The sequence below is a fragment of the Copidosoma floridanum genome, unplaced genomic scaffold, assembly GCF_036245765.1.
Source record: "Copidosoma floridanum isolate Cflo_tuat_1 unplaced genomic scaffold, Cflo_Japanese_pri ptg000012l, whole genome shotgun sequence".
In the NCBI taxonomy this organism is placed as follows: domain Eukaryota; kingdom Metazoa; phylum Arthropoda; class Insecta; order Hymenoptera; family Encyrtidae; genus Copidosoma; species Copidosoma floridanum.
The window spans coordinates 2,205,784-2,219,551 of NW_028321889.1; the positions used below are offsets into that span (position 1 = coordinate 2,205,784).

The 13,768-nt window shown below is 32.6% G+C and overlaps 1 protein-coding gene across 1 annotated transcript; it reads left to right on the forward strand.

Moving 5' to 3' along the window:
- The first annotated feature begins 10,477 nt into the window (after positions 1–10,477).
- Positions 10,478–12,747, forward strand: LOC106638451 (lysophosphatidic acid receptor 1-like). Its single transcript, XM_089590403.1, has 5 exons — positions 10,478–10,657; positions 10,958–11,197; positions 11,614–11,847; positions 11,929–12,097; positions 12,238–12,747. Exons 1-5 carry the CDS (start codon positions 10,644–10,646, stop codon positions 12,550–12,552), a joined length of 972 nt encoding a protein of 323 aa, XP_089446529.1. The 5' UTR covers positions 10,478–10,643; the 3' UTR covers positions 12,553–12,747.
- The last annotated feature ends 1,021 nt before the right edge of the window (positions 12,748–13,768 follow it).

The window sequence follows — 13,768 nt, forward strand, 5'->3', positions numbered from 1 at the left end:
TAGTGTGTATCGATTTTCACTAGTGTTTGTTTTTTTTTTTTTTTTTTTTTTTCCTACGTCATTTCTTTAGGGTAAAGAAAAATATTGGGGCATAAAAATTGGTGATGCAGCTGCATGGTTACGCGCTGCGGCGGAAAATTCCAAATTTGGCGTCGGACCCGAGGCTCCGATCAATCTTCCGTGCAGCGCCGGGGTTGCTAAAGTTTTGTAATTGCCTCGAGCGTGCTGTGGCCGCCACCTTTTTCTCCCCGGAGTGACTGAGGAGGGGAATGGGGATTGCAGGTGCGCGAGATGTGTGGAAGACGAGGCTTGGCTCTGGGGTTGATTATCCTTTTATTTTCTTTTTTCTCCCCATTTTGCACGATTGAATACGTTGGCTAGCCTTTTAGCGAGAACTGTGTATTTTTTCCATTGTATTTTCCTCTGATGAAATTCTGCTTTTGTTTCTCGATGCCGACCGAATTTCATTTTATTCGTAGAAACTTGGATGAAAGCTCTTTTGTAAAAGAAGCTGCTCTCGACGGGTGTACTTTTTTTTTTTTTTTTTTAATTCAATTTAGGATTTTTCGTTCGAGGACACCGCTCACGTTGCTTCGGAGTTTTTTTTTTTTAACGAAAAGGAAGGTCCGGTGCGAGTGTTTATCTTCGAAAAAAGAAAGGAGCAAAAAAAAACAGCGGTGGATGGAGAATTTAATCCGTTTTCGAGAGGTGCGATTTTGTTTGCCCATCTCTCGTTCGGGTGCACACTGTCGGGGGTGAAAAAAACCTTATTTTCCAGAGATATTTTCCAGAATTATCGAGGACGGCCTCTCGCGAGAAACCAAAATACGCTTTTGTAAGTGGGAAATTCCTCGGTTTAAAATGATGTACCAACCATCCAAAGGCACAAAAATAGAAGCGAAAAGTGAAAAAAACGAGAAACAAAGTCGGAATAACCATCAGAAACAGAGCAAAGGAAAACGATTAAGGAGTCCATTTGCAGGCTGCTTAAACAAAGAGAGCTTTCTAGTCGCGGCACCTAATTTTGTTACGTGGTAACGCCGGGGCGCTGGTTCGGACACAATGAATGGCAAATTGAAAATTTCGCCGCGCGCGTTTCCATTTATATGATTCGCAAACTCGCCCCGGTCTATAATTTACCAAAAGAGAGAGTTGACTAGCGAAGTTAGGAGCCTTGGCGCGTCGTTAACTGCGAATTGGAGTACACGTACGGTCCCTCCCCCTCCTCCACCCTCACGAGTAAACTTTGGACACGTTTGAAAAAAAACAAAAAAAAACAGGGTACCATCTTGATTTTGAGTTTCGAAAGAAAATAATTCACCCCGATTTGTTGGCATCCAAAGCTCACACTGCAAGTTTCCTCGTATCTTGGAGGCATATCTCGAAAAGACAGCTCCGCTTTATCGAGTAATGTACGATTTATTCCAAAATATATTTATTCGCGCGTGAAAAATCACCCAGACGGTGTCTTTTTTTTTGGCCAAGGCTGCGCCAACCTGTCCCTCGTTTTAATTAATCCCGAGGGATGCACCGGCCCACTTGCACCTCGAAATGAATGAAACTCGGGTACGTACGCCGCGATTCCCGGCAACGCCGTCGTATATGGATTCGCGCAAATCCGCGCTTAATTAATAACGCCGATCGGCCGAAAGGGGCCATCACCCCGGCACGGCGTGCACAAACACGGCAAAGAAGGTATACTCTCGTTCGGGGGGACTTGCACGGGTGTGTATACCTACCCCCAGATATGCGGGGTCGCGACCGACTCGCTGCCAAATTTTAATTGAAACGCGAGCGATACCACCACCGCGTCTGCCCGTGAATCGCCGATTCGAAGACGGGGAATCCCGTTCATTCGCCGATACGCGCAACTCCGACCCTCCCGCACACGCGCCCGCGCAAGCTCCGAATTACTTGTGTGGCGTTTCTTCCACCGCGCTGGGCTCCCCTGCCCACCAGCTAAGCTTTGGAATGTACCTATACGTATAAGGGTGAAAACCCTCGTCGCTGTTTAAGGAAGTTTCGCTCGTACATAATAATAATATTCTCCCCCGCCTCGGGGCCGCTGAGGATGCATCAACAACAGCTGCGGCGACGCGACCCGCAGACGCTCGTTTGCGCTCTGTATATCCTTTGGGGGGTGGGTGGGGTTGGAGATCCAAAAGTGCCTTTTCCGGAGTAGGTATGTTTCACGCGAGTTCGATAAAAGTGCCTTGGGAGATATACCATGTAAATACGTCAACCAACAAAATTATGTAATAGTACACTTTTATTTGTTCCATGAGTCGAGTGCCCAAAGGCATGCGCCCGTAACATTGCCCTAAACGCCGATGATGAAGGCTTATTGAAATTTTAACGTGTTTGTGAATGCCGCGGAGGGTTCACCCTCGTATAGGGATATGTATGCACAGGTGGGGAAGGGGAGAAAGCCAATAGGAGTGCCTGCCGGGAATCTCACTGCGAGTATGCGGCTAAGCGTGGCTTTATTAAAGTCTCAATGTTATACCGGTGTGTTTCCAAGTGATGGAGTATCGAGTCGTTGCCATGCGTCAGATTGGCGCAATTCTTATCTCTAATGGTATGGGGAATAGTCGGTGTTTCGACCATGAATAAAAAATTAAAACAAAAAATAATAAATACGGTATGAGAAAACGTGTGTTGGTGCAATGATGATTTTTTTTCTGCTTATGGCCTTTTCGTTGTATCAAAACTTTTTTTAAACAATGTTCAGGTGTTGTACCACCAGTTGCCGAAAAAGGTTCAAAAGACTTGCTGATAACGAATTTATGATAAGAATATTAATAAAAAAAAATATTCTAAGGCTATGGTAAAATTTATTGGTAGCCAAATTAATCTTTGATTTTGGCAGTGATATTGAAGTAAAAAATTTTTTATAAAAGTTAAATTTTATTTCGTTCAAGTAGTCGTATATGTCATACCTAGTACCGCTTTATTTTGGAAACGCATCATAATTGTATTAAATTTAACTATGTAATATTTATTACATATTCTTGATATATGACATTACTCATATGCATTGTACTAATATTAGAACACTCATGTATAACATTTCATCAAGGACTCTTGATGCGCAAAGTAAACGTAAATACGTGCCATTAAATGAAGTGAATATTTAATATTTACTTGTATAATTGAGATTTGCAATAAAGGTTTTTTCTTACCTATGTATATAGTTTTTTTATACCTATTTACACTATTTTTATTTATAGCATAAAAATTTGTTATTAACCTATTAAAACTTTGGTACTTCTAATTAGTTGTAGCAAAAATCTATCACGAAATAAATTATTTTTTACTTTTCTGTTATTCAAGGATAGTTAAAAGAGTTAATTTTTTGTATTTTATGAACTAATATGAGTTTTACATTTATTGAAAATTATTTTTTTAGTTCATTAAAAAGTATTCTTATTATGTCAGCTTTTAAAAATGAAAAAATTTGCACAAATGAAAAGATTGATTTTTTTATTGAGACATATTTAATTTAAAAATATCGAAAATAATGTCTTTCGTGATATATTATAACGTAAATCATGGCATGAATATAATATAGCTTTGCTAGTACAGCATGCTTTAACAAAAATAAGTAACATTGGGCTTGAAAAATGTGTGTCATCTTATTTCTAATTAAAAATACTTTGAAATAATTACTAAATTATTCTTGAGATACAATTATAATACAAGTAAGAATTAAAAAAATGACAATTTAAAATAAAATAATACCTGTTTTAAAACTTGGCCTAACGTATCAAAGGTTTCCCTTCAAAGAATAATGTTTAAAAACTGTAACAAGCTGTATCTTTTCTTATTTCCTAGATGAGTCACCGAAGTTTGAATTTTTGGATTTACCAGAATATACAACATCATTTGACTATCCAACAATGGATCCACTATTACACGGGGAGTCGCTGGATCAATTATATTTCGAGGACTCGGGACTCATAGCCTCGGTGGATTTAAGAGAAGAACATGCTTATTGTTTGTACGAAAATCCTCAAGAGCCGAATACAAAAAAACTACTCAGCAGAAATAACCAAGAAGGTAGGATAATTTTAGAAAAATTAAAAAAAAAATTTTTTAAGATTATTGTTACGATAATGTAATAGTGCATCTTTCCCTATGAAAACGACTAGTACGAACATAAAAAAAATCACTAGTAAATATTTATTTGTCATCTATGTTCCACCAAGTTGACCGTATCATGCATTTACAATATAAAAGTCTTTAATAATTTTACTGCTTAAAAACAGAAAATGATTTTCATGTTAAAAAATATAATTTATTTTTATGAAAATTATACTCGGTTATGTTACATTTAACTTTTGATCGTGGATTACTTTTTTTATTATCTAGTGGGAAACAGTGAAGGTGTAACCCTACAAAAGAGCACAGTAACACTCGAAAGGTTATCGTTTCATTCGGTGTTTCACGATGAAGTATTAAACCAGCCACCCACGAAACGAAAAAGATTAGTTAAGAGGAGAAGGAGAGGGTTGTACACTAAAAAAACATACACGTGCGATCAGTGCGGAAGGAAATACCTTCATAAAGGAAGCTTGACTGCCCATAAAACTTTCGAATGCAACCAGGAGAGGAGATTCAGTTGCGATCTTTGTTCGTATAGGAGCAAGCAAAAGGTGCACATGAAGAGACACATATGTAACGTTCATGGAAGAAGTAAATATATATTTTTATATTTTCAATATTTTTAAGTACTCGTGCATACTTTTTACTACTAATTCAAGTATTGTCCTTTTAAACGTCTTATACTACTTTTTGTTGTAAACCGTCATCAATGGTTAATTTTTTTTTTTAATATTTATATTTAACTTTGAATTTTATATCATTTTTTAAATTATATTCCATTGATTTGATAAGCAAAGTGCTTAAAAAATTAAATTTCTTTGTAGACCGGCACTTTGAAGCTCCATCATCCGTGAAGAACCGACAAAAGCACATGCATAATTGTGACCAGTGTGGAAATTCTTACGCAAACAAATTCTCCCTACTTAAACATCAAAAATACGTATGTTGCATTAAGCCTTACAGATGTTATCATTGTCGGTACAAGAGCAAGAGAAAGTCGCTTTTGCGGAAGCACATATGGAGAAGTCACGAAAAAGGTGAGATGATCGTAAAACATGTTTTTTATTTTTTCGATAAAAAATGGTTGCATTGATAAGTACAGTATCTATAATTTTTAATACTTGATATTAGATGGGATCTTTGTTGACAAATTCGATCGCTATGAATGCGAACATTGTAAACGCAAAAGTAAAAGAAAAGAGTATTTGACAAGTCATATATTCAGTGCTCATGGAAAAGGTAAGGAAAAATTTTTAAATCCAAAAGTATGTATTTATTTTTTTATTTTTAAACTAATCATTTCATTAGCCTGCTTGATACTGAAATTTATAATAAAATTATTTGAAACTTTTCTTTGTTTGTGACTTTAATGGGATTTAAAAATCTCCTTGCAAATCAGTCACTGATATGAATGTAAAAGTTCTATTGTTAATTTTATTAAACACATTAACTATTCTAATATGTCTAAAAGTTGAGATTTTCCTCTGTACGTGAGTAAATTTCGGACTTGCCATATTTGTTTTTGTTAACAATAAAATATATTTTCTCGTTTTAAATTTCTCAACTACAATCATATAGAATATAATAGACATGTGGGTTTTGAAATTTTTAGTTTTGAGTTTATTTGACTATGTTTTTATCATCAAAATTCTTAATATCAGTTCATTTTGTTAATTTTAGTCAGATTTCGCATTTTTCTGTGTTTTAAGATAAATGCAATTTCTGCTTTAAAGTATCTTTTTATAAGAAAAAAAAAAGTTATAATATGTATTTAATGAATTTAGCATTAAATCTGATCATGGATAATGAATGTGATCGTTGCGGAAAGAAGTACGCAAACAAAGGAAATCTAGACAGGCATACGAAATACGAATGTATTTATAGTAATGTCCCACCCAGATTTAGTTGTCCTTTTTGCCTGTACAGAAGTAAACAGAAATGGGCAATGCATAATCACGTGCGGAGGATACACAAAAAATGTAATAATAAATTTTTTTAAAGTTTTTAATACTTCTGTTTACCGCTACTAACTTCTTTTGTAGTACATACTAAAATAGATTTAAAGTAGAAAATATTTCACAATTGAAAAAAAAATTTTTTTATGAAGTTTATTCATATTATGTATAAATTATATTAATACTTCTTAAATATTTATTTTTAACTATGATTTCCATAATAATTTATCAAAGAACCAAGTCTAAAGTATTACAATCTTAAGATAGAGTGCAAGTCTCACTATGACATTAAAAAAGTATCACTTGACAAATTTTGATAATTTTCTTCCATGTGCTGATGAAATTTTATAATTGTAATTTTTTTTCGTACTTCAAAGAGTATCAAAAAGTAAAAAATTATCTTATACCCAACACAAGTAATATGCATGAACAGTTATTTATTTTTTCTGTTACATCAGTACATAATAATAAAAAAAACCATTGCTTCAATACAGAATTTTACTTCGCAAATGTTTCTATAAGTTTATATAGTATTGATACCAATGCTTCCACATTTAAAAATTTTACAAATAAATTTCATGATTTTTTAAATCTTTATTTTATTTTTAATAAAATTTTTTGACTATCAATTCCATACAATAATCTCTGTAGAAATTTATCGTTTTTTTCAATTAGTTAAAATATAAGTAATTTGTAAATCGATTATTAACTTTTTTGAACGATTTACATTAAAAACGATTAAATTGAAAAAAAGTCTAGATTTTTCATAAAAATTGTTCAACTATTTTATACCACCTAATTGTATACTTTCTTGTACTAGTATTGTTTGGTGTGATTTATTCGTACTTAGTTCTGCATTACTTGGTAGTTCTTTTATGTGCTGTATAGTTACATCTTTTGAATTTTTTTTGCAGATGTCAAGAAGTGATAGAAGTATTTGAATTTGAATTATGAGAGCCCAGTAAGAAAGGGGGTATCATTTAAAGGAAAAAGGAAAGAGTATGATAAGATTTCCAGAGTTTCTTTTACTATATATCTAATTAACTCATACATTTATGTTTTGTTAAGTATAAGTAGTATATAAATTTATCATATGACAGAGTCAATGGATGGCTTAAATGTTTTAATCAATTCACATTTATTTGGTTAAATTGTAAGATTTCAACTGGATGCTTTTGAATTCTTTCTCAAAAATTTCTTTGTCATGGCACTTATCAAATGATTTTTTGAAACTAAGTGTGCAGAAATGTAGGAACACGATGTTGGTTGTTGATTATAATACGTTATTATACTATATTTGCGGTAATCAAAAATATATGTTTTAATTAAACTTGATTTTCTTACATTCTAAAATAGTTTAAACAAAAATTAAAACTACAATTGTGCGTGATGGACGATTGTAAATAGTAAAATTTAGAACCAATGAACTTTTTACTCTCACTTAATCATGTGTTTAGATTGAAAATCATGTTTAAAAATTATTGACTGTAATACGTTTTTGCAGCAGCGACGTGATAAAAAAAAAAATTGGAATTGTACATTATAAAATTTTTCATGTTTTAAGAACAATTTTATCATCACCATTGTTTAGTTTCAACATACTTCAGCAAAATTTGAATTATTGCTATTCCATACATAAAAATAACTTTAAAAATCAGTTCATTCGAATTACGAATTTCTTTTGATACTTTGAAAAATATGATTTTTGTCGTATTATTTTTAAAAAATTAATGATGGAAAGTTTTTAAATAAGATTACGCAAAAGTTAAGTTTAGATAAATAAAGTAAAACTAATTTTTTGGTACAAATACGCTGTATGTAATGTCGTACGTTTAATGGTGTTTACATTTTATGGATGATTACTTTGTCACACACATTAATAGAAAAAAAAAATGTGGTCTGTTTTTAACTGTTACTAAATGCATAATTGTATGTAAAGTTTCTTGGGGTGAATATTTGTTAGCTAGTAGTAAATGCATGAATATTTAAAGTGCAATGAATTGACTTCCAAGGCATGTTTAAAGTACCAACTGATATTTTTTTATTTTTTATGCTAGATGTGGCAAAATTCTAATACAATGTAATTATAATGTTAGTAAAGTTTTACAGATAAAGTTTTTGTGTTTGAAAATAAGCTGTCGTATATTTTAAGGATATAATTTTCAATTTTTAAATACGGTTTATAAATATTTTATCATACAAATACAAATAGACTCAATTTTTCTATATGCATGTTTTATACAAACCATGCAGTAAATTTTGCATGTGTATTATAAACATTGAGTAGTATTCAATAGCAAGAATTTTTTAAATTGGAAGTACTACAGACATGTGGGTTTGACGTGCATGAAAATAAACAATAGTTTTTATTGGTGATACGCTACAGAAAATAAAGTTACAGTGTTGGCAGTTTAAGTTATAAGCATATTTGTACTTAAGGAACGCTCTGTAATAAAAGGAAATTCAGTTCAAAATTGTTTTGTTAAATTCTTCATCCAAGTGTTAACCTACGTTTCTTTACTTTTGCTGGAATATTAATATTGGTCACACTTCGGCTGATAAAAAAAACTGAATTGGACTTTGATAAAGACCAGTTGGTAGACCAAAAACCTATTGATTTAGATAACTTCATTGCAGGAAAGATATCGTTTTGACACTTGATATTTTGTTACCTTGTAATTCATTTATTTTTTTTTATCTTTTCTCGTAACTCAGAAAAAAAGGAACATTAATCACTTTTTACCTAATCTTTTTTTTTGATAAATTTTGTTGGCAACACGTCTTTTCAAACCGTGATTATTGTTTAGTTATTTATTAAGTACAAAAATTAACTCAACCAAGCAATATCAATGGTTTGTATGCTTTTATTGAATTATGATACGTTTATTAATTTATTGGTTTTTATGATACAACAATATGTTTACTATGAAAAAACATTTTAATTTAATCACTTTTAATACAGAAACCAACTTACTTTTGTAAAAAGTCTATGTACACAGCTACTAATATTACTCATGATATACGAATATTAACATTGACATGAATTCAGATCGGCTCATCAACAGACCAGTGACCGTATACTTACATGTCATGCGCTTGATTGTGTACATGTAAGCTCCCCCCCTTTGCCTCGCTCTCTCACCGCTAGTACATCTACAAATTTGTCTACACGTCTATCGATCCGGTGTGTAATTGTAATTTGATGATCGAAATTTCCGTCTACCTGTTGTCAACATATATTAATTAAAAATTTAATCCCTCGTAGCTGGAACAAATGTTACATTATTACCCATAGCATAATGTGGGTGCGTATAAAATTTGATATGCTGTCATTATTTTCGTTCATGGCAAAAAGTTGTTTATTTTTACCGGAACATATTGCTTTTCATTAATTGGCTTCGCACTCGTTACATTTCACGTAATAGAGTTTCTAGTTATTCAAAAATTAAAAATTCATCGATGATTCAAAACATTTATCTTAATGACGTTTCTCCGTTATCACGACGTCATAATTGGGATATAAAGTAGTATGGTAGGCAGACTTTGACCCACAGAGACACTAAGGGCCTAGACCAAAGCTTTTCTACCATACAAACTTATTATATTTATAGTCCAGATACTTATCTTAGCATCCAAGGAGTTTTATTGGCATCCAGATATTTTTGGTGGAGAATCAGAAAGAAGAACAGATTTTTTCGCATTACCCAAATTTACTCAGTAGCTTAAAAAAAATTGAAAACTGCTAGTTTTAGTAAAAAGGTGTTATTTTTATAGAAAACAATTAAAATCACTGGAAAGATTACATCTTTTTTTTTTTACAAATAAATTTATTGCAATTCTCAACTATTTTTCAGAAGTAGTAGTCGAAAAAAAAGTTTGTCGAATTTTCAATATTTTATCAAGTACTTCTGAGAAACCCAGTATTGGTAACTATTTTGTCATTTTCAAATATTTATTACTCAACAAAAACTGTACCTTAAAAATAGAAAAACTCAATCCTCCAACAAATACACTTGAGTACTGAAAAGACAAAGTTCCCGTTACGATTCGAAATTGGTAGTTTTAAACTCGTATTCTTGCAACATGCAGGAGCTGTCACTTTTACCGTCATTATTAAAATTATCTCTTACGAATTATTTGTAAGCCAAAGTGCCATCAGGTAGTACATTTTTGTTTTCGAAAATTCAATCTTAACAACCATTAAATGGTCCAGTCACCGTCGTTCACCTACAAATTCAAAGTTAATTCAACTTGTGTACCTCTCAAGTCACTAGTTTTATACTGCTATGAGTGGAACATAAAACTTGGAAACAATACAACTTATAAGTACTTCCAGTCCATAGCAGTTTATGTAGTCTCTACACTTATGACTACTCTCCCATAATAATACGTTTTTATCAGTTTACTGCACTAATCACCAAATGCGTGAGCAAAAGATAGCCCTGAACGCCCAAAGTCTCTGATAACTCATAGTTATCAGTATACCTTAACAAAACGTTGTTGTCACTTCACCTGATTAACACGTATCCGTACAAATAGTCTTATACTTACCCGTACGATATCCGGCATTCAAATCTTACAGTCATGGCCGATCACACGTAAGTATAAAGACTCACATATGATACTTTGTACCAAGCGAATTACAATACTTTTATTCATGATTCATCAATAGTTCCACCTTTTTTACATTTTTTAATGTGAATAAAAAATGTTTACTTGAACAGTTTTTGCAAACAATTTCTCTTCTCAAAAAAATATATAATACCCATAAGTATTGGTAAGTATACCCTTACCACGGCATTTCACAGACATAGATGATTTTTTTTTTTAAATGAAGAAGACCACAGGTATAACAAAAATATCTTCACTAAGTTGTTTTGTTTATAATTGTCAAACAGAAATCTCGTATTATTTTGGCTGATCGAAGCAGTATTGGCCGTGATAATAATAATCGCAAATGGCATGACTATTATTGTCTTGAGTCTAAGCCGTAGACTATCGCGTGGATATTCCAACCACTTGGTACTCAACCTTTCCATTGCGGATCTGTTCACTGGTTTTGCGTACCTCTACGTGTCGCTCACAAATTTCACGGTCCTGGTGAATAATCCTATGAACAAGTATGCGTGCTTGCTTCGGTGAGTGATGATACAAATTATTTATCTTTTTCAAAAACATGTATCACAAGACTTTTAAGTATTTTAAAATGTATCAAAAAGGTGTGTGGAAAAAACATGTCATTTCATACATTAAATTGCACACCTGCATACTTCTACTAATATATTATTTTTAGCTACCACTTTTCGTGACTTGTGAACAATGAGTCGCAATAACAAGCTCAGTATTCTTAGATCGTTTTTATCGTTTTTATCTAAAAATACGGGGCTTGTTATTGCGACTCATTGTTCACAAGTCACGAAAAGTGATAGCTAATAATAATATATTAGTAGATCTTCTATGTATATATCTATATATGTTGGGAAAAAATACATGTTTTTAAGAATTTTCTAGTAAATTCGATTCTTGAAATTCAATGTTTTATTTATTTTAACAGTATGTCATCCTACTATTGTGCCATAGCTGCAAGTTTTTACGCCACATTAGCGATAGCAATCAATCGTTACGTAGCCATCGTTTATCCACACAAGTATACCAAATACGTGGCCAGGCGGATGGTTAACGCAATGATAGTAGCCAGTTGGTGCGCAGCTGTGCTCATATCCTCGGTACCTTTGTACTGGAACAATTTCGACCCCGAAAAGGGCAGTTGCAAAAATATCATCTCCAAGTAAGTAATCGAGTATTGAAAATGTGAGAAAAACTTTTGCTTCTTTTGGTGGAAAATACTCAAAATACGTTGTCTTCTTAGACTATTCAAAGAAGTGATTTGGGCATCGCATTTCATGGCCATTTGGTTAAGTATTATTATACTTTACTTGGGGATTTGGAAAGCGACAAGGGCACACATGGAAAGGTCGAAGGCGAGGTCGAGAGGAATTGCGCAGAATAATCACACGAGCGACAGTAATTGCATCTTGGTACGTATTGTGGTGTTCATCATTATCTAATAAATTGGAATTCCGAATTTTTTTTCCTGCTCACGAAATATTTTTATCGATTCGATGACTGTACGTCACGATACTATCAAGCCTAAGCAAAAATTGTTTTATTTTTGAAGGTATTTTTATTCTTGGGGTGTTTTTCGATCTGCTGGCTGCCAAAAGTAGTCGATACACTGTTGATAGTATTTGGGGTTTACAATCGTTCAACCGCCTTGGTGGCCTTACACCATACGGAAACGTTTATGGCCATGTCCAACAGTATTATCAACCCGCTGATCTATTCTTGGAAGACCCCAGCTTATCGCGAAGCCTATGAACGTTTTTTTTGGCCCAAAGCTCCAAGTCAGAATAATGAATTGGAAAAAAAGGATACGACAAACAAGGTAACGACGAGAACGAATATCACGTGTGGAGAACTAGGCACAGGCTGATGTTGTCTATGGGTAAAACATGCGATCCACTTCGAGTGGGATAGATCTACCTTAAGACTGACTATACTGCTGTTCTCAATAATGACAATCAGTAAAACAAACCAACCAACTTTATGCGTATACATTTTTTTTACTTGCAATATCTAGATCCTTGCCAAGTAACCTGAACTGTACATGTACTTATTATGCGCAGACCTGGACAAAGTCGTATTATTTGAAAAATTAGGATACAAATGTAAAAAAAAAAAAATTATTCTATTTATTAAGTATATAATTGTATTTTGTTGTAAGTGGTATATTATAAATAAAATAAAGTTTACATAAAATAATGATTACAAGTATTTGGAATTATTTCAACAAACATGTGTTACTATTTTCATTAAAATATTTTAAATATACACAACAAAAATTTTAAATTCAAATACTTTACTTTAAATGAAATGTACGAAATTAAAATATTTTTAAGAGAAAAATTTTTAATACAGTTATAATTGGTCAAGTATTTTAAAATAATGTAGGGTCAATCGGAGTTCTGTAATACTATTTCTGTTTGGACTAATGACTTGAAAACTACTAGTAAGGTTCTATACTTTATTTAACGCATACATGCATGTTTGATACATTAAAATAAAATTAAGCATTACTAAACTTTATTGTTGTAAAAATATTTTTATAAACAGTCCATTACTTTCTCATCAAATCTAAATTTTCGTTTGCTACCATGTAAAAAGCTACAGTTGCGTAACTTCAGAATTCTAGTTTTGGTCACGAGTGGCAGAGAGAGCTGCAGTTATTCTCGAAGCGAATAAGTAGTGATTTTCACAGACTTGAAAATTTATGTGGTTTCTTATCTATTGTTTTTTTTTTTTTTTTTTTTTTTCCATAGTGAAATATGCACTGCAAACGCTTATTAGGCTGTTTTTTTATACTGTATGATAAAATTATGATAATTAATTGAAATTTCAAATCATATTTGAACCAAAATCACCTGGTACACTCAGAGAAATTTTTTATAAATTTTATCGTAAATGCCCATAAAAATTACCGTGCAGAACGGTAAACGTGGGACTAGGTCGTCACTCCGGACTTTTTACCTAACCTTAACAATTTTTACCGTTACGCCCAGTAAAAATCATCGGGCGCCCAAAAAAAATTCCCCTCACGACTCACGAGCCAAAGTTCACTGTAGGTAAAACAGAGACCGTAGTTGAATTTA

Bases quoted from the DNA above. Each gene is read 5' to 3' on its own strand.
- LOC106638451 (XM_089590403.1), top strand. The intron at 11,848-11,928 runs GTAAGTAATCGA...TTGTCTTCTTAG, and splicing joins TGCAAAAATATCATCTCCAA to ACTATTCAAAGAAGTGATTT. The intron at 12,098-12,237 runs GTACGTATTGTG...TTATTTTTGAAG, and splicing joins GCGACAGTAATTGCATCTTG to GTATTTTTATTCTTGGGGTG.